This window comes from Cervus canadensis, chromosome 4 (genome assembly GCF_019320065.1).
Source record: "Cervus canadensis isolate Bull #8, Minnesota chromosome 4, ASM1932006v1, whole genome shotgun sequence".
Classification (NCBI taxonomy): Eukaryota; Metazoa; Chordata; class Mammalia; order Artiodactyla; family Cervidae; genus Cervus; species Cervus canadensis.
This window is the reverse complement of record NC_057389.1, coordinates 35,872,223-35,894,244: the sequence shown is the minus strand read 5'-3', so window position 1 is coordinate 35,894,244 and position 22,022 is coordinate 35,872,223. Positions and strand designations below refer to the sequence as shown.

Sequence of the window (22,022 nt, the reverse complement as noted above, 5' to 3'; positions counted from 1 at the left end):
GGAAAGGTATGTTGAGAACTTTCCAGATCTTCCAAGCAGGATCTGTTTATATTTGAAACTGGAAATATTTTTCCCTTGTAAAATACCCTACACTTGTTTTTGAGCCTAAATCTAGCATGTATGTCTACTAGCTGGCAGTTACCTGAGGAGGGATTTGTACATACTAAGAAGTTTATCTATTAAAGATTCCTGATGTGTCTAATATTCTTTATCAGGAACTAACATAATCCCCTTCTCTGAAATGTCTCACCACCTTTGCTAATTTGTTACCACTTTCCTTAATAGTTTGACTTAAGGATATGAGTTTAATTATTAATCTAAACATTTCCTATTTACTTTAATTAATATTATAATGACCTCATGATTTTACTGGTTACAAAGACACCTTATCACATTTCTTGAGTTACCTAATAATATAGATAAAGATATTTTCTGAAACTTATGTGAGGAATTTAGGTACAAATTTTCCATAGTTCCACCAAATGAGATCAAATATATTTCAGTGAATTCCTTTCTTGACTACCCTTTTAAAACATAAATAGAATTCATGTTCCCAGAACACAGGGACTAAAAAGAAGTTCTGCAGAGTCCTGGCTTCCGTTAGGCAGTGGGTTTGTAAATAAAACTAAACAGTTGGAATAGAGTGAAATCACATATAAAGGAGTCTAAGTGACTCTCAGCTTCACAAAGTCTGAGGATAGCTCCTCCCTCACCTATCCCTTTGTTGTTTAATGCATTTGGTGCTATTTTAGGGAATGACGTGGGGAACTAGATGGTCCCAGAGACCAGCACTGAAATGCAGACATTACCATATGTGAAATACGTACGTGCAGGGAGCTCAAGCCCCAGAGCTCCGTGTAATTCTTTCCAGATCCTTTGACTATTAACAACTCAGGATGACACTGCTGTTTGTGCTTTTCTTTCCTGCTTTCTTAATATATTTGCTATAGGTAATAACATCCCAATCAGGTTGATCAGAAAGTATCTAATCTACCCTATATTTCTCTTAATTTCTAAGACTGACAGTGAGAGCTGAGTGTCCAATGCATTTGGAGGATTTCCCTATGGATGCACATGCCTGCCCACTAAAATTTGGAAGCTGTGAGTAAAGTTATTTTATTTTTGATTCTTATGAGAGCATGTCTTTAACCAAGCAACCTCCAATTCATTATGAACGTTAGAGAGACAGATAAAGAGTATCAAGAAAACTTAAACAGTGATTTATTGCAAGTGCTTTCTATAAGTAACCATCTTTGACTTCACTTTTTAATATCATTTCAGGAAGGGGTTATTCCCTATCCTCTGGAGTAGAAAGAATGAATTTAACGATTTAGTAGAAAAATTCCATTTTCGTTCAAGTTGTATTCATAGAAAACCAAATGGAGTATGGATGTGTATGCCTCATAGATACCATCTTCTTTCCAAAAAATGGAGGTCATTGTGTTTATTTTATATCATTACTGACATTTGTTTATTCTTAATAATTTGACTTGTTTATCAGATGGAAATATTGGTAGATGGCAAAGGACAATAATTAGGTTTTCTTAATAATGAAACCTTAACCTAAAGATGATGCCAGAAAAGAAGTTAATTATAGTCTTAAAACAGTTTTAGATCTGTTTGGATAGCTCATGAAATTTAGTTACATATTATTGCTTCTGAAGACATCTTAGATAAATTCACTTTGTAATAACTTTCAAGGTTTCTACATCTTTAAAATATGCAGGTACACATTAGAGAAGCTCAGAGAACAGTGGCCAGCAGGTTAGTCTCTCTGGTCTTCCAGTTTTTCTGCCTTTGATTAGCGTGCATGCATATAGTGAGGAGGAATAATGTATTCCTGGCTTCCTGCAGGGGAGTTACATATAAGGACTGACTCAACTTCTGGACTAACCTAACCAGCTTTCTGTTCTCACTAGTCAGGCAATCTGAGCAACTATTTTGGTGAAGATATGATTCATAGAAGAAAAATAGTGGTAGTGTAGGAAGACAGCAAGCAAAGAAAATAGCAAAGGGCCTTCAGGCTCCTAACAGTACTAATCATGGAGAGACAACTTTCTCTATTTATAAATCTCATTCTATACTAAAACCCAAGGATAAACTACCTACTTCAAAAACTGTCAGCCACACAGGCCATTGGTGATAACTATCCCCTCTCAATCCTTTTCCCAATGTAATGTATGTTCTATGCCATGACCTATTACATTTCTTTTTTCTGATTACCAGTTCCATTTTTAATGATAATATTTTGTATTATGTGTTACTTATATGCCAGGCAGTGTATTAAATATTTGTATATGAATCAACTCAGCTAATCCACAAAATAACCTTATAGTTCAAGATATCATACAAAATCAGTACTGTTTTTGCCTGAAATGGTACTGATTTATATCTAAAGTCCTAGTATAACTAATAGAATCCCCTTTTGTCTTCAGAGATATCTTGTTTTAGACATTTAACTATATGTTTAGTATATTGGCCAGGAATACTTTTAAGCAGTGAGTAGAGCTTAAAAAAAGGAGTCTAAATTTTCATACAAGATATATGAAGGTAAGTGATTATTGGTTAACTGCTGGTTAATTTAGCATCTTAATAAGGATGATGTTTTAAGATATTCTTAGAAGTTCTTCCTGATGACAGAATGTTTGCTGCTACTCCAGCCATTGCCTCCACTTTCAAAATAAAGAAAAAAAGGGAGCAGAGAAGAAAGGAGTAGTGCCTGTATCAAAAAAAAACTTTCCCTAAAATCCTAACAGACATCGTCTCACATTTCATTAATCAAAGCTGTATCACATGACCAATGCTAAATACAAAGGAGGCTGGAGAAACTAGGCACATTTAGCTAGGCACACTGTCATCCTGAAGAAAATGGATGAGTGGAACACAAATAGTGTCTTATATAAGAAAACTGAAATTTAAAGACAAGTAAGCTGTTTTCTACCTCAGAGCCTTAGCATATGCTCTTTTCTCTGTCGCAGTTACGTTTCCTTGTTTCTTAGCATAGTTGGTTTTATTTATCCCTTACATCTCAGTGTAAATATTAGTTTCTAGGACCTTTCAAAATGTGTATGTAGTCCCATCAGTCTTCTTGATCATAATACACATTTATTTTATACCATTTATCACCGAGATAATTGTTAGTTTTAACATTGTTATTATCTGGAGACTGTAAACTCTTTGAGAGCAAAATTTATTTTGTTCTGCATTTTCTAGCACAGAGCCTAATAAAATGTAGGCACTCAGGAAGTATTTATTGAATGGGTAAAGAATATAATCAGGTTTTAAATATCTGTTCAGTATTTAAGCCTCAGAAAAGAGAGTTTAGGGACTGTGGAGATTTAAACCTCAACAGAAAAGACATAAATTGAATAGTAGGCTCAGATGGCATATGCTTGGTGGGAAAGAGGACCATGGTGAACTGCTGTGCCTGCCAGTGGTGTGGGAAATGGCAATGGTTGTATACTTACTGTGTAGTCATTTCTCTAACCTGGCCTACCCAGCATATTTCAGAGACGAAGAAGTTAAGGCAAAGTGATCTGGAAATGTTTTGACTCAACTTTTAAAGGAAACACCTTGCCAAAATCTCAGAGAAGAGAATAAGGAAGAGATAAGCAAGATGATTTTGTGATAATTTATTAAAGCACTATGTAGTAAAAGTTTTTAAAGTACCTGAAGTAACTTCATGCATATGTTGATAAGAACCAAACTTGGAAAAGCAGATGACTTCCTTACCACTCTCCATGAGATTCTGAATGTCAGTGTTACATGACACTTTCTGCTTGTTAGGGATAACACCCTTTGTATAAGGCCAGATAACTCAAAGATAATATACGGAGGCAGCTGACATCTTTTAACTGATTTCTGAGGAATATACAGTATAAGGCTTTGATTCTAGAAAAAGTGATTCAGATTATATTTGGATAATAAGATCTAGGCAAGTGCTAGATGTAGTCAGGATTTAATAAATGATCGTTTCCTGACTGATTACCAAGCAGTGTCTTATAAACAAGAAGAGAGGGAAAGAATTATGAATAATAAATAATTTTAGAAACTATTTAGTGGACCTGCCTCATGCAAATGAAAAAACAAAGGCTCATAAAACCTAAGTGACAGTGTCAATTAGCAGGTGCCCTTTCAATACTGTCTATGCTGTCTTTGTTTTTCTTTTTTTTTTTAGTTTATTTAAAAGTGTTTGTTGAATTTGTTACAGCATTGCTTCTGTTTTGCTGTTGTTCAGTTGCTAAGTCATGTCTGCTTCTTTGCCACCCCGTGTACTGCAGCATGCAAGGCTTCCCTGTCCTTCACTATCTCCCTCACTTTGCTCAAACTCATGTCCGCTGAGTCAGTGGTACCATCCAACCATCTCGTCCTCCTGCCCTCAGTCCTTCCCAACATCAGGGTCTTTTCCAGTGAGTCAGCTCTTCGCATTAGGTGACCGCAGTATTGGAGCTCCAGCTTCAGCACCAGGCCTTACAATTCTTTTGCACTCAGCCTTCTTTATGGTCCAGCTCTCACATCCATACATGACTACTGGAAAACCCATAACTTTTGTTTTACCTTTGGTTTTTCACCCTTGAGGCATGCAGAGTCTTAGCTCCCTGATCAGGGATCAAAGCCGCAACCCATGCATTGGAAGGCTAAGTCTGAACCACTGGACCCACCACGGTAGTCCCTTCTCCTATCATTTAAAATTTTTTTCTTATCTACTGATTTATTTGAAATGTGAGCTTAACATTTTTGGCTAAGTGATTGAAGACTTTCTAATCTTTTCTCTAGGCTGAAGAGTGTCAAATCAAAAAAGTTTTTATAGGTCCTACTTCTCAGATACTGACACAAAGGAATAATAAGATGTATCACCTATTGTGGAGCTTTAGATTGAGGCTTTAGGTGTATCTGTCTTCTATATTTAAAACAAGAAATTTCATCATGTGAATTTACTCTACATTTTGGAAGATTTTTATTAAGAGATAAAGGCAATGAGTAACCACCACTTTGACAACAATAGCATATTTGTGGTGGATTTCATACACAATGGAGTTTCTAAGAAATTGCAAGGAATGAGATACTGAATCATTTGATATAAGTTGATAGTAACACTTTTTGTTTCCCTCTACAACTATAGTAGCAGCCCATTGGCAAGGCATGACAAAGTATAAAAAGACAGATCTAGGCACTGTTGCTAATGACAGTGCAACAAAGTCACAAGAGCTCCAATTTGTCAAGAAAAGACACGGGTCTAGAATAGGCTTCATCATTATTTACATGACCACCAGTTATCTTTGCTTGGCTTTTAAGCGTATAGTAGAGATTTTTTTCTCTAGAAAATTCTTGACAGCAGTGGAGTAGAATGAATAGCATTCTATATTCTTATATCGGTTACCCTATTAAGTAACTGTGGTGGTGTAGTCTGGCTTTCCCACAAATTAACTGTGGTGGTGGTTTAGTCTTTTAAATTGTGTCCTACTCTGCAATCCCTTGGACGATAGCCCACCAGGCTCCTCTGTCCATGGGATTTCCCAGGCAAGAATCCTGGAGTGGGTTGTCATTTCCTTCTGCACAGGATCTTCCTGACCCAGGGATTGAACCCAAGTCTCCTGTGTCTCCTGCTTGGCAGGCAGATTCTTTATCACTGAGCCACTTAAACAAAAGGAGATAAACAATGTGGCTCTAAAGTCCTTCCACATTAACATTCAATGATTCCAGGTACCATAAGCCCAGGATGTCCTCTTTGGTAAGACCCTTCCATTTGGACCATTTTCCATTCTTCCCTTTTAGATGCTTATACAAGAGCAGAAGTTGTTTATGAGTGGACCAGAGAGCCAGCACGCTCAGTGGTTGTAGCAGAAGATGGCTCACGCCTAAACCAGTACGATCTTCTTGGACAAACAGTAGATTCTGGAATTGTTCAGTCTAGTACAGGTAAGTGCTATTTGGTAACTTTAGATAGGAAAGAAGAAGCTGAAAAACTTTTTGTAGAAACTTGCAAATTCAGTTAAGTCCTTCAATAACAAAAGTAAGGAGAGTGAAAAATTACACTAAACTGGGAACAGTTAGACTGGGAACGAGTTTAACCTCTATAGACCTGTGATCTTGAATTTGACATGTCATGCCTTTTGATCTCTGGTTTTTCATTTGTTTGTTTGTTTATTTACAAACTAAAGAACTGTTCTCTGTGATCAGGGTAGCACTGGATTTAGATATGTGAACTCTTAGAGGAGAATATATGGGTTGAATACTTCTTCAAGTTGCCAGTTAATTGCGGTCACCTCATAGGGTTGTTGGAAGGAATAAATTATATCCATGAAGAGTAAACTATCACACTTTGGGCACATAAAAAAAAAAAAAAAACTCTTGATAAATGTTAGCTATTAATATCATTTAGGAACCTTTTATTGTCATGATCAATAAATCTTGGTAAATTTCTAACAGTAGTCATTACACATAGGATGCCCAAACACCTTCCCCACCTCACTGTCTCCACACCTAACTTCATTTGTAACTCTAGCCAGGAACCTTCCACAGCTAAAACCTACACTGATCACTCTATTTTGGAATTAAAAGTGGATGGACCGCCATCTCTCTTGGTGCTGTAACTGTTTTACCAATGAAATACTCAGAATTAGATCAGATTTTCTATCAAGCAGTCAAATCCAAAATTTTAAACTTTTGAAGTTGTTTCAAGAAATAAGATGAGTTTAGTTATTCAGGTATCCGTTTTGTGACTAACTGATATGTGATCATAGGGCCAGATAATTGCAGATAAAATTTGTATCCTAAATATTAGGAAAACTTACTCCCTCAATCCCAATTTTTTTAATTATGTTCAATTACTAAAAGCTTAGCAAGGGTCAACAATTTTGCAACTGTCTTTTAATTTTGAAATTCATTCATTAACTTTGATTTGCAATTTCTAAAAAAAAAAAAAAGAAAAGAAAGAAAGTTAAATGAAAGTTAAATGATAAGTAAGGGCAGAATTGCTCTTTATCTCAGAAAATTTTCTCCCTTAAATTTCAAACTTTATATTAGGACCATGGTCATAATCTGATCGTTCTAAATTCAAGTGATAGGTCAATATATTACTCTGATTATTGGATAACCACTGCTTAATAGGACTTATCTTTTGCTCACTTTATAGCATCCTTGGTTACTCTAGAAGTTGAAACGTTTATGTGTCTTGTTTTGAAAAATGAAAATATTGTTCTCCATTGTGCTTTACCTACCTTAGAAATGCACATGGCATACTGGGAATGTGTTAGGCTTTGCAGTGAGAAAGATGTGGGCTCAAGTCCTAGTCCTGCCACTCAGAAGCCTGGTGACATTGAGATGTTCACTTATCTAATTAGAAACTGTTCTCTTCTAAGAATGGGGAGCCTCTAATTTTGTATTAAAGATAAGATAATATCAAATGTTAAGCAGAGTGTTATACAGTAGATGCTCAAAATGGTATGTTGTAGTTGTTGTTATTGTCCTAAAGATATCCTAGAACATGCAAAATACTGAAAATTTTTCTTTTCTCACCAAGTTATATTGGAAAAGATACTAAAATGAGCAGTGTTTACTTTTAAAAATTGAATGCTGTAATTGACTGGATATTGTGACAGGCACTACAGTCAATGATAGACAAGACATATATCTTGCTTTCATAAAATCTGAAGTCTAAGGGAAGACAAACACGTAAACTATAATTATCAAAATGGGTGTTAAGTGCTGTGATTAACATTTTTGGGAGGGCAAGTCCTTCCTGTCTTCTGTGTCCCTATGATTTACTATAGTATCTGAAACAGAAGAGGCATCAAGTAAATATTTTTGAACTAATGAATAAAAAATTAGTGAATCCAGCCTGGGATAATCAAGGAAGGATTGCTTCAGGGGCTGACTTTCATTTTGTTAATATGCATTTGTTGAGTCAAATAATCGCTATTCTAGGCCAAGGCATTCAGAATAATAGAACTAAAATTTCCCCTCAAGAAATTCTCTCCCTACTATCATTAGAATGGAGGTTGGATGATGTTCAGGAAACAGTATTTCAAGTGCAGTAGCAACAGGACAAGTATATATGAAGGTTGTTGGGAGGAAGGGATGCTTCCACTCTACTCTAGCGCCAATCACCTTGATACGGCACAGGATCCCTCTTTATGTTCTAGTTCCTATGTCTGCAAAATAAGTGGCTTAGTCTGATGAACTTGGAGACCTTTTCCCTTCTGGTTTTCTAAGCCAGCCTACCTACATTCTTGTTACTCAGAAAAGATAAAGAGTCACAAAAGGACACCAGGTGAGAAAGAAGGGTCCAATTCACCACCACCAAGCTGGCTGGACCTCATAAGTTAGGTCCATTAAAAGTCATCATTCTGTGTTGGAGCAGCAAGTTTATATGTACAAAATAAGAGTGTGTCCTTGTCATTTCTATAGAATATGGAGGGTGGAGGAGGAGAATAACGAGCACATTCTCAAATTTAGGAACTCAGTTTGATGTGGTTTTCCACTCCACAATAAAACCCTGAACTACACTTCCTTTGGTTCTACATTTGCACCTCAAAAATCCACCTTAAAAGATTTCCGTGGGAAGAAACAAAGATCTTTTGTAAGGCCTTCAACCCCATATTCACATCTCCTATGAGGCAGCTTGTGGCTTTGAGTTTGGTACCATAAAACATGGATGACAGCACACTCAGAGAGGTCTGTATGGGCCCGCATGTCCTTCTAACAGGAGACCAGATATAGTCACACACACAGTGGAAGTGGGTTAAACACACAGCTCCCTGGATATGATCAGCTATGCACTTGAAGCCTAGAGAATGCAAAGATCATGACAAACCAAAGGCACAGATAATCTAGCAGCTTAGCTTCTCCCCACTAGTCCTTTTCATAATTGACCGTATTTAGCAAAATGGACCAATTTGAATGTCCATTAATAAAAGTGTCATTAGGGCAGCAGTCAGTTTTTTACTAAGAGAAAGAGCAGGGAGCTGATACTTGCCATGTTGCACACAGCTATGAATTTTGCATCCTTGATGTTATTTCAATTTTTGTCACAATATCCACTGCTACTGGGCTTCTCAGGTGACTCAGTGGTAAAGACTCCACCAAGCCAGTGCAGGAGACATGGGTTCAGGCCCTGAGTTTGGACGATCCCCTGGAGAAGGAGATGGCAACCCACTCTAGTATCCTTGCCTGGGAAATCCCATAGACAGAGGAGCCTGAGGGGCTACAGTCCATGGGGTCACAAAAAGTCAGACATGACTGAGCAACTAAACAACAACATGGAGCCTTGACAACATTAAGATAAAAGACATTGAGTGTTATTATCTCCCTGTTTCTGCCAGAAGACTAGGAAGGGTGACAGATAAGTGCACATACATTGAGAATCATTAAGTAAAGAACAGCTTCTGCTACCTTAAAATTCTCTGTGAGGAGAGAAGCAATTCAGGTCACCTTCTAGAAGGTGTTGGCCTGCAACCAGCACACACATGAACACACACTCGCAACATTACCACTGGCCCCTTTCATGTCAAATACCTCTAGATCACTTCAGTGCCATAGGGGGGAAAATATGAGGCTCAATCTAGTATTTGTATTTGTTTCAGTGCAAACATATTAGAAAGACAGTCCACTCATTGGAATCTGCCATCAGTCTTTGGGGGGAAATGAGTCAAAGACTTGGTTTGAAGTGCACTCATTCACCTGGCAGAACAAACTTGTTTCAAGGACACAGAAGGATGAGTCTAGTCAACTTTCAAATCTGATGCAGTTCTCTGTTATCTACTCATTTATTCCTTCAACAATTTTCTCCTTTACTGTGTTTAACACTGTGAATGACCTAGAGAAAAGAGATGAGGGACACATACTTCCTGCTCTCAAGAAGCTCATGGTTGGGACTTCTTTGATGGTCAAGTGGATAAGAATCCACCTGCCAATGCAGGGAACACAGGTTTAATCCCTGGCCCAGGAAGATCCTACATGCCTTGGGGCAACTAACCCGTGCCCACAACTGCTGAGCCTGTGTTCTAAAGCCTGTGCTCCACAGCTAGAGAGTAGCCCCTGCTCTCCACAGCTAAAGAAAGCCTGTGCATAGCTACAAAGACCCAGCACAGCCAAATTAAATAAATAAATGAGTAAATCAATAAATAATTGGGAAAAAAATGAAGTTCAGGGTTGAGTGATTTAAGTAGCTAACATTCATTGAATGGTCTAATCCTTACAACAGTCCTAGGATGTATGTATTATCATTTTCTCCATTTTGAAGATGGTATATAATTGAGGCCCAGAGAGGTTTAATAATTTTTCCAAGGTCACACAGCCAGGCAGTGGCAGAACTGGGATTTGAACTCGGGAAATCTCACTATAGCATGTATGTTCTCAACCATATGAAACACTAGTAACAGGCAGGATAGACAAGTGTAAAAAGGCAACAATATGGTATGTCATGGAGCATAAGAGATGGATTCTGGAGTATATTGGGAGGTTTTGAATGCTGGTTTTACAATGAATTAACTGCATGACCTTTGTTCATCTTTTCTCTTGTACTTTGGAGATAGTCAGAGGATCTACTTCTTTGGGGTTCTGTGAGATTCAAATGAGAAAAATGCATGTAAACTGATTAGCAGAGTTTCTGACATGCACAAATCATGTAATAAATATTAGCTATTACTATTAATAATGATGAAGTTAATATAAGAAGTCTATATGATGACACTTAAGAACTCATTTCTGCTTGAAATATCAGGGAAGGTAGTTTGAAACTAGATCCCATGCATGGCCCCCTATCTCATTCTACTACACCATGTTTTGCTTCCTAAGTAATTCTTTAAGGAAAGCCCACATAAAAATTATAATTGTAATTAAAGGGCATGGCAATGTAACTTACATAGAGAAGCAAAATTGTTAAATTAGTCATTAGGTATAAGAATAATATCACAGGTATAAAATAAGAAGATGTAATAAAAATGCTTTTTCAAAATGCAACAATGATGACTAGAAAGTCATATTTACCTAAGTCAATAGATACTATTGTGATCAAAGGAAACATAGGTGAGATTTGTCTAATGAGAATGTCTCTTCTTTGTGAAAGACTATTATTTATCCTTAGAACAGATGACTAAGAGAAACTGTAGGATCCTATTTCCTAGAGACAGTCTTCACTGGATGAGTTAAGGATGCCTTGGCAGGGTCAAAATGAATGAGGAAAGCAACTGTTTTCACTGACCAGGGAGCAAAAGTGGTGATGGACTTTCTTCAAAGGGGCCTCACGGCCCCTATTTTTGCAGCTTAGTACATGATCTCCAGAGAAATAATATAACTATAAAAGGTGAGAACAAATTCATAGAAGGGAAGGTAGAGAGGGAGAAGACCTATACAGTCGTCTGGTCAACCTAATCATATTTCAGATGAGGAAATAGGTCTAGAGATGTAAGTGGCCTAGGACTATAACCATTGTTTCATTATTGCTATTTAAGTATTCTCTGAAGCAGATAGTTTAATATCTATGAGCCCCTCCCTCAATGATATTTTTGATTCCTCATCCCTTTGAAAAAGGTAGCATCTTTGGAAAACACAAAAGTTTAGAACACTTGAAAAGCTTTACAAGGAATCAGTGTCCACTACAATTTTGTTAAAGAAATGAATGGTGGATTTCTTCAGCTAGAGAGAGAATATATTTCTATCTGATTTACCTTTACACTATAAATCTGCCTGTGACTCAGAATTTTTTAGAATAATTTTCACATCTGTTATTTCATGTCATCCTCAGAGAATCCTATGAAACAACAAGCACACTACCATTTCTATTCAACAAGTGAGAAACTAAAGTCAAAGTTAAGCAAGGGATGTACTCTAAGGAACTAACATTTGGGAAAAAAAAAGTTGGAAGCCAGATTAAAAAAAAAAAGTTGGAAGCCAGATATAAAGAAATCTGCAGTGTTGCTCTACAGAATTATATTCCTGCTTCTTTTCTTGCCTCTCCTTAATTTCATATTGTAATGCATCAAAAATGTTGTCTCATCTAATTTACAAGCTTCCCTTGGGGTTACATGATGTGCAAGGATATTTGAATTACAATTCTTCTTGACTGTTGAATCAGAGGGAAATAATTTGACATGCTTAGTGCATAAGTACTTGATGTTTAGAGATACTCTTTCAATCCAATTTAGGTGACTTTTTTGTTGCAATTTCTTTCATTTTTAAACTATTGCAGTGTGATTCTGATTTTGTCACTTTTCCTTTTCTTATTTAAATGTTACTGATGGAAATAATAAATAACAATCTACAATAGAGATAAAGAAGAGTTTATTTTAACCAAACCATGGACTATAGCCTGGGAGACACAGATCCAAGAAGTACTTGAATTGTGTTCTGCCAGGCTGCAAAATGGGGGATGCTTGTAAAGAGCAGAACCACAATATTACATAAGTTGTTTTCAAAAACTATAATTGGAGCTGGCAAGAAGTAAGGGTGCTTGTTAAGCTAGTATTTGTTAGGGTCTGAAATGTTACATGGGGAAAACTTGAAGCTGTAATGTTGCAGCTGGCCACTGCTGGTAGATATTGTTTTGAGAATAGCAAGGTGGTGTCCTTAAGTCTGATAGAGTTCAGAAAAGTCAGGTTTTCAGTGATATGAGAATGTATGTAAAACCACATCCACAGTAGCCAACCAGATCCATTTTGGTTGTATGAACCTCAGTTATTCCATTTAAATTTTTAAATGTATTCTTTTCTTTAATGGTTAAAGTAGATATACAATGTATGTTTGATAGGCCACAAGGCAGGCTGTTCTAGTTAGCATCATGTATAAACCAAATCATGTATAAGCCAGAATGACTTCCCCATACCTCACTAGGTGGAAATTTCTTCCATCAACATGTTATACCATAACTTCTTAAATTTTATTTAATTTAGGAAGGTGATTTCAATAGATTTGAAGTTTTCCTCTACTTTCTCTAGTTTGTTAGAGAGGAAGTGGTTTATAAAATAAACACGAAGTCAAATAACAGCTCATCCAAAAAATATTCTTTGCAGAATCTTCCCAAAATGTCACACTGTGAACAACAAAAGATAATAATGGAATATATAGAGACACTCATTTTTATGGCATTACATGAGAGATGGATTTTTTTCCTTTGAGCTGGTGACATTTTTCAGGCTACAATTGAATGAATGATTAGGAATAATAATGCCTACTCCTAGAAGGTGAGGTGTAACCTGTGTCTACCCAAGACTACATTTTAGCAGTCTCAGGAAAAAAATGTTTTTGGTTTGTTTTTGCTCTTTTTTCTTAAATTTGAATCACTTATTTCTTTCAGATGACCTTGGAGACATTATCCAAGTTATCTACAGAAAAATATAAATAAATTAGATAGTGTTTTATTTACCTTTCAAAAAAGAGATGCTAGTAGGTGTTAACTAGAGTGAGTGTTCTTAAATCTCATGCATCCCTTTTCATCATAGGCAAGTACTGAATATTTAGGATATGTAAAGCCATGCCATAAGGACTTCCTGGTGGTCTAGTGGCTACGACTCTGTGCTCCCAATGCAGGGGACCTGGCTTTGATCCCTGGTCAGGAAACTAGATCCCACATGCCACAGCTCAGAGTTCACATGACACAACTAAGATCTACTTTTCCAAATAAATAATTTTTTTTTTTTAAGCCCATGCTATATGTAAAGAACTGTCTCTCTTCTTAACTATCTTTAAGTTTGGTGGAAGGGTATAAGCATATAAGTAGCTAAAATAAAATGCATACAATATAAACGTAAACAGAAGCTGTAAATAAATTTGAAGTTACTTAATATTAATCAGTAAATGGCAGGTGTCATCCTTAATAACAATCATGAAAGCACAAATGAATGCACAGATGATTTCCTACTATAGCGAATATAGGGAGCATTTCTTCTACCAATACTTCCACCAATTCCAACTGGAGAAATGGGAGAAAAAAATGGAGAAAGGAACTCAAAGGGTTTTAAAACTCTAATGTAGCATGATTTTCACGGGAGCCCTCATTCTTTATTCTCCCCGCAATATACTTATCACTATCTTATAAACAGAGAAATTGAGGATCAGAGAGTTTGAGGCTACACAACAGGAAAGTAGTATAGCTGGGTTTTGAACCCAAATTCATTTGCTTCCAAAGCTAACAAACTCACCTCTACAGTAACTTTGTTCCTATTCTACTATGGACTGAATCCCACCCATAGATAAAGAAAATATTCAGCTATAGAAGAGGTCAAAATGAGGAATTTTTAGGTCCAAATACTGAGATATAAAAATGTGTGGTGAGACACAAGATGGAATACTGAAATGCGATCAGAGCTAGGATGTGGAGAGTCTTGAATGCTGGTTAGGGGGGTGCTTGTTAGTGCGTAGCACTGGAGACATTGATTGTCACAGGGAAGGGAGAGAGAATTGTAATGGCATCTAGGGGCTAAGAGGCAAGGTATGTGACTACCTGTCCTACTTTACACAAGACAGTGCCCACAGTATATCGTTAGTGCTTCTGAAATGTTCTGGAAAGAGCTGAGGTTGAGAAACCTGATGTAGATAGTGGGAATCCATTATGGTATTTTAAGATATGTATATATACTTTAAAATGATCATTCTGATCCCAGAACTTACAGAAAGTTGGATTGGACACCAACAAGGCAGTTCACAGATGATTGCAGATTTATACTGTAAATCTCTAAAGAGGTAAGTGTTGACCATGAGATAAGAGAGAGACTGAGAGATAGTGCACAGGTGAAATTAAAATTGTGATGAGCAGTTGATTTGTTTCTCTCTCTCTTGGAAGCCTTACTTAACACCCAACGATTAATTCCAGGTTTTTAGACTGAGTGGATAGACAGATGAGTGTGCCATGAATTTAGAAATGGATGCTCAGTGGAAAAGAAGCCCTGCTATATGCCAGTCATTATTTTTTATGAAAAGGTTTAAATACTATCACTTATGAACATATTTAGTTGGTGATAACAATGAAAAATCACTATCTATGAGTTATCCAGTAGATATTTAGAAATGCAGTGATTTTGAAAGCAGTGTCACTTAGAGATGTAGATTCCCACAGCCATCTGGATCAAAATGACATTAGGAGCAGGGGTGAGAAAGAAAATTTCTTATCAGAGTTAAGAAAAAGACGGAAATGACAGCTGAGGACAGAACTATACCAGGAACTTCTGCATTTGCTTTGCAGAAAGATGAAGACCAGTGCCAGAGAGACAGGAAGAACTCAGTACTCTATGGCTGAAATAGCCAGTGAGTTAGCAAAAGAAACTGAAAATGAGAGAGAAAAGGAGAATGTGACTCTACAGAGTACTATGAAGATGGTAGGCACATTCAGCATTGCTCAATTTTTAATACTACAAAGAAGGTGGTGGTGGACTTGAAGACTGAGCTCTCCTTTCAGATTGAGATGTTCAGTTATGGATACTAAGATCGTGGGCAGTTTTAACCATATTATAGCAGCTGAAGCTGGATGGTCATGAGCTGAGACATAAATCATAGGATGAAGAGAGAAAAGTTTTGAGTTGAAGAGAAGGAGGGAAATAGAAAGATGTGAATACCAAAGAAATGTTTTCTTAGTAAGAATATACCTAGTTCTCTCCTACCTATACATAGATAACTGAGTATACATTTAGAGTGAATAAAATGAAAAACTTCAAAGATTTGTAATTAAGGAACTATAGCATCAACTTAGAAAAAAGCACCTCCTACAATTTGAGTTGTGTGTTCATTTTTTCGGGCCTCTAATCAAATCAGACTTTTCAAAAGCTAGTGACAAATATGGGTTTTCCTGCCTCCACCGTAAAGGATGATTTGTGTATTTAGGTGGGACCTGAAGAATTGCATGTTTCAAAACCTTTCCAGGTGATTCTGGTGAAGATATTCCTTAAAACAAATTTTGAGAATTCTGTCCCACAGTCCTCATTTCAGAGATCAGACTAAGCCGAATTCAAGGTCAGACAGCTAAGGAAAGAAAGGGCTAGAGCTGGAATTCAGCTCCCCTGACTTGAACACCAAAGCTCCTTCATTAGATAACCTGATTCTCCTGCAGTGGACATACTGGTGATCTGGTGTCTTCTGATGCATTGGTGTCTGTCATCAAGATCTAATTCATTACCTTCAGGGTTATGAGTGCCAGTCTGTAAATATATGCTCAGATTTGTCTCTTCAGTGTATCAGTCACCAGGATTATGACATAATATCAGTGAGACGTCAGGCACCTCAGTCTCATCCTCAGTGCCTTTTTGGTGTGTTTTATTTTTAAACTAGATTTTTCTTTTTAATTAAATTTTTTTTTTTTTTATGTGGACCATTGTTACAGTTTTTACTGAATTCATTACAATATTGCTTCTGTTTTACATTTTGGTTTTTTGACCTTCAGGCATGTAGAATCTTAGCATGTAGATCAGGGATTGAACCCACAAGCCATGCAGTAGAAGGCGAAGTCTTAACGATTGGACCACCATGGAAGTCCCAGTGTGTTCTGCAAATGTCTTTTTTCTTTCCTGGATAACAGCTATTCTCTCCAGGAACCAGATGTTATGTGGAGAAAGGCTATGTCTAACCCCCAGGTTCTTGCTACTGACAGAAAAACTGAGAGATTTCTTTTCAAGGTCAAATTGCTCACCTTATTGTCTGTTTTACCCTCTAGGAGAGTATGTTGTTATGACCACTCATTTCCACCTGAAGAGAAAGATCGGATATTTTGTTATTCAAACATACCTGCCGTGCATAATGACAGTTATTCTTTCCCAAGTCTCATTCTGGCTCAACAGAGAGTCTGTACCAGCGAGGACTGTCTTTGGTAAGCGCCAGTCAAGAAACACATGCAAGGGTCACTTGCAAGGGCAAGTTTTTTCATATCTGTGACATTGCAGATAGAATGAAAAAAATAATTATACACTAAATCTGAAGTTACTACAACAGAAAGGTTCAAGGTATTGCCATTTTCATTATGACATGATTGTAAAAAATTATTTTTTAAAATAGCAAGCTGTTTTAGTGCATGTTAGTTGATGGGATTAATGAACACTTGATTTGCTGTTTTAAGAGAGAAATGTAATGAAGCAGGCATAAAATGCTTTGTGATAGATTAAAATATACACATAGGAACACTTATACCTAAACCATACATTTAGAATACATAATCAAGTGTCAGTAAATTTTTTGAGAATCTGAGAAAATATCAGCAGAACTACTTCCTTAATATATGAAAGCAGGGATTCTTTATATAGAAATAACTTAGTGATGACCATTATACCAGTAAAGGAATATCTCAGTTTTACTAATGTGTGTACTTCTGAAGAGTTACAAATATTTCTTTCTATGAAAATATTCTAAATGCCTTAGATACTTTGAGTTAAATCAATCTAATGCAAAATTATTTAAAGGGTAATAACTTTTACTAATAGGAAAACTCATGCCTAATTCATTGTTTTAGAAGTGTGTATTTCATATAAAGAGCTCCTGCCTGTATTATAGTACACTGTCTTAAGTATACTTTTCAGAATAATAAACACAAGATTTCATTAACAAAAACTTGATGACTCATTCACTCATTTAGTCATTGACTTTTTTTTGAAATCTATCATGAGGTCCTACTGTGTTCTAATGTAGCTGTCACCATAACACTATCCGCTCCTCTCATAAATTTGGGAGTTTAAAATTTGAATAGCAGTAAAATCTTGCAGAATACTTACTGAGTGTTTTAATAGCACTCTCTGTTCTATGATATAATTCCCTACTCTGTTATTTAACACTAGAAAAATTCTCTGTAATATTACTCCTGTGTTTTAGACAAGAAAGCTAAGGGACAAGATATTAAGTAGTGGGTTAGCCAACATGTTCATAAAGCTTGAATGAACTTTTTGGCCAACCCAATAACTTGCCCGAGGTCAGAAGCTATGAGGTGAAGGAATCTGGAATAAGATCCAGTCTCTCAGCTTTAAAGCCTGTGTACTTAATGATGATGAGGTACCATCCCCATGTACTACCTATTCCTTGACAAGGCGTGGAATGGGGTTGTTGTAGGCAGCATAATTCATTTGGAAATAACAACCACATATTCAATTGGTGAAAGGTACGGGTTCATTCCAGAAATATCAAGGTTCATTCCAAGGTTCATTCAAATATATAACAGGCACATGCTATGTTTACAACCCTTTACTACAAAACAAAAGGCTTCAGATGCTTACAGTCTATTCTGAGGATTGTTCTTGTGCAAAGACCCCTATGGCATCATGGCTTTATCCCAGGAAAACAGCAAGACTCTGCTACCAGGGCCCAGAAAAGAATCTGGGCAAGTTGTTACTGGGTTGGGAACCACCAAATCTTTGTTGTGACATCAGCCTAAGAGCCCTAATCAGCTAAATCAAGACCCAAAATTATTCCAGCCACCAGGCGGAAGAGTAGTTCATTTAAAACTCTTTTTTTTCCCTTATCACAATTTGTAAATATTAACTAGTTAGAACTGAAGATTGAACTCTTGTCAGATGCTCAATTCTATATATGTATGTAGTTTGAGCCCTTTATTCATTTGAATGTTTTAATTAGAACAAATGAGATATTTCCTTTATGTTTTATGTTTATTTTTATAGAATGAGCCCAGCACTATAGTAAAAATGATTTTTTTAAAAGCTCACTTTCTGCCCCCCTATCCCCAACAAATCCTACTCTTCCTTTTTGGAAATCCTATAAAGCACTTCAGAATGTTTTATAAGTCAAAAATCTTGCTCTTAATAGTTTCAACAGTCTGCTCTCCTAGCCAACTCATGCCCTTTTGGTGAACATAACTACATATTTGTAAATACAACCATGGCAAGTATTTCTGTGTATCAAGTTATATATTTCTAGTGTTTTAAGCTCAATAAAATCACAAGTGCAATTTTCCAAGACCTTTAGCCTTTTAAAATTTATTTAATACACATGTCTCTATTCTTTTTAGTTTGTACTCAGCACATTCCTCTGAGCTATGGGGGATGACTAAGAGGATCACAGGTATCTGAAGAAAAAATATCAAAAGGAAAAGGAAAGCAAAAGCTATACTTTGCAACAGTTTATTAAATGGCATCCAGAATGCAACAAAGCTGAAGCCATTTTATGTCTTAAAACATCATCTTTTTGACCCTTCCTGCTCTTTCTTATTTGAAGACAGTGTGGTCATGTGATTTTGATTCCAGATACACCACGTTTTTGGTTCAATCTTATCTTTTAAGTATTGGTTACTTATAAAATGAGAGTATAATTAAAATGAAACAGTGCCATTTAAAAGATTAGGTGGGGAAAATAAAATAAAATTTGTATATTGCCAGCCTCAGTACTTGGAACTTAATAGATGCTCAACACATTTTAATTTTTTTCCCTTTCTCTATAGCCAGAATTTTAATACAACAACACACACACACACACACACACACACACACACACACACACACACACACAGCATGCCTTTCTTTATGCTTTTCTTAACTGTTTTTAATTTATGGATACATAAACCACATAAACCAAAATTTAAAAAAAAAATGGAATTCACTTTAGCAGGGATTTATCCAAAAGGAGTGAAGCTGTCAATAATAAGTTATTAACTTTGCCCTTAGTAAGTATCAGGCTCAATACTTTATTACATTATTTTATTTAATACTCACAATAGCCCTCTGAGTTCGACTTATTCAAATTAAATTACAAGGGAATAATTACAAAAAAAACTCCAGAAGTTCAAACTTGTGAGACAATCTTCCCAAGGTTACTCAGCAATTACAGAGCTGAGGTTTGAAACTGGGTTGCTCTGTTCCCCAAATACTGACATTTAATTACTTTGCTCTTTGCTCAAGTTAATATGTAAATTTGGGGGCTTTTTCCTGGCTAATATTCCTTCAACCAGTTGCTGGTTATGTAATATGGATAATGCCCCAAAATATCCTGCAACACCTCCAAAGCTCATAGTAAGTCTATTCCCTAAAATTGTGACCATGTATCAACAATATGACTTACTGAAAATCTCAGTGTTTCTTCTTAATCCTATCACTTCCTAATAGGGTTGCAAAGATAAGTTACCTTGAAATTCATGGAAAACTGGGAATATTGGATGGTTTAAAGTACCTTAGAAGATTTAGCCGCCTACCAGCTACATGACCCTACTGATTCTCTAAAATTAATCAAAAGAGGAATCATAGGTATGAGTTTTAGACAGATGGGATGACAATATCTTCTGTGGCAATAATTGACTTATCTTTAAAATGCTTCTACATATTATTATGTTTAATCCTCTAATCTTATGAATGTGTAAAAGTTTTCCTTTCTTAGAATTTCAACCATGATATATACCAATCAAGGGAATGAAGTGTAAGTCACCACATTTACAGTTACGGAAACTGAGGTCCCTAGGAGCTAACTCACTGCTCAAGGCTATAGAGTTAATAAATAGTGAGGGACTAGCTACTGGAAGAGGTTAAGATTTTTTCCACACCATGCAGCCTAAGTTATTGGGTTCCTGTGATGTTTTTTTCTATAAATTTTCAAATGGTTTAAAAGGAGACTTACAGTATTCTAACTCATAGATTGCATCACATATAGTAGGTTGAAAATATTAACTTGTTAAATGGATATTATTGAATGTCATCATCCAATACAAACTCCTATAACTGGGCTCAGTGGTAAAAGAATCTGCCTGCAATGCAGGAGATTCAGGAGACATGGGTTCGATCCCTGGGTTGGGAATATCCCCAGGAAGAGGGTATGGCAACCCATTCCAGCATGCTTGCCTAAAAAATCTAATAGAGGAGTCTGGCGGGCTACAATTCACAGGGTCACAGAATCAAGACAGGCCTGAAGCGACTGAGCACACAAGCAAACTGAAAGCAACTGACTTGAAAACTGCTTTGAATAGAGGTGATTTTAATCAGCTGGGATAGATTCATAGATTAGGGAAGATATATAGCAGCATTAGCAGAGTAAGACTTTGGACATCTGAATCAGATGAATGTATTCAAATTTGGTTTTGCCATTTCTGCACTATGTGACCTCAAACAAGTCACCTGAGACTTATTTCAGTAATTTCTTCAGAAAAGCAGCTATTTCAAGAATCAGAAAAAAATAGTATAAAAGACAAAGAGTTAATAACATAACAAAACATGATCCTAAGATAATTTAGTTATCTGTCAATGATCAATTATCAAAAAGTTATTGGTTTTATGGTTTATATATTCAAGAGTTGTTCAGTCACTCAGTAGTGTCTGACCCTTTGCGACCCCATGGACTGCAGCAGGCAGGCTTCCCTGTCCTTCACTATCTCTGTAGAATATTAAACAGAGCTGAGGATCCAGTGATTACTCATGGATCCTGGACAGTGACAATCTTTGCTTTCTTTTTCCTAGAGTTGGTGACAGTGAAGGAATATTATTTCCTTTCCTACCCAGGGCACTGTGTTCAAATGCCTATTTAAGGGAGTTCACTATCTTATTCACAGCTTCTCAATAGCAGAGCAGTTTATCCCTCCAAGAACTGCCCTTCAGTACTGCCATACCATGAACTACAAACTACACCAGGATTTAATTAAAACTCATCCATCCCAGACCAAACGGGGTGAACTTGAAAACATACTCTGCCTATGTTTCATTTTACACAAGTCAGGTGACTTCAATGATGGGAGTTTGTAGTATGAACCTAAAAATTCACTTTCTTTCTTTGCAGGAGTCACAACTGTGCTCACCATGACAACTTTAAGTATCAGTGCCAGAAATTCCCTCCCTAAGGTGGCTTATGCAACTGCTATGGATTGGTTTATTGCAGTGTGCTATGCCTTTGTATTCTCAGCTCTGATCGAGTTTGCCACAGTAAACTACTTCACCAAGAGAGGTTATGCATGGGATGGGAAAAGTGTGGTTCCAGAAAAGGTAAATGCTTTAATATCTCCTGTGATATAGCACCATTATGTCTTTTTAAACCTGTAAGATGGAATCTGTGAGCTTGGGGGAATGGCTGAAGGATGCAGAGAGAGGATAAAGAAGATTGTTTTTTTCTTATGTCATAAATGATTA

The 22,022-nt window shown here is 36.5% G+C and overlaps 1 protein-coding gene across 1 annotated transcript in view; it reads left to right on the top strand.

Moving 5' to 3' along the window:
* The window catches only part of GABRA1 (gamma-aminobutyric acid type A receptor subunit alpha1), a 57,139-nt gene that overhangs the window by 28,509 nt on the left and 6,608 nt on the right, over positions 1-22,022 (top strand). Inside the window, exons 6-9 of the mRNA XM_043464781.1 lie at positions 1,019-1,101; positions 5,776-5,919; positions 16,640-16,792; positions 21,676-21,878. Coding sequence (XP_043320716.1) covers positions 1,019-1,101; positions 5,776-5,919; positions 16,640-16,792; positions 21,676-21,878 — 583 coding nt within the window. The remainder of the gene's footprint in view (positions 1-1,018; positions 1,102-5,775; positions 5,920-16,639; positions 16,793-21,675; positions 21,879-22,022) is intronic.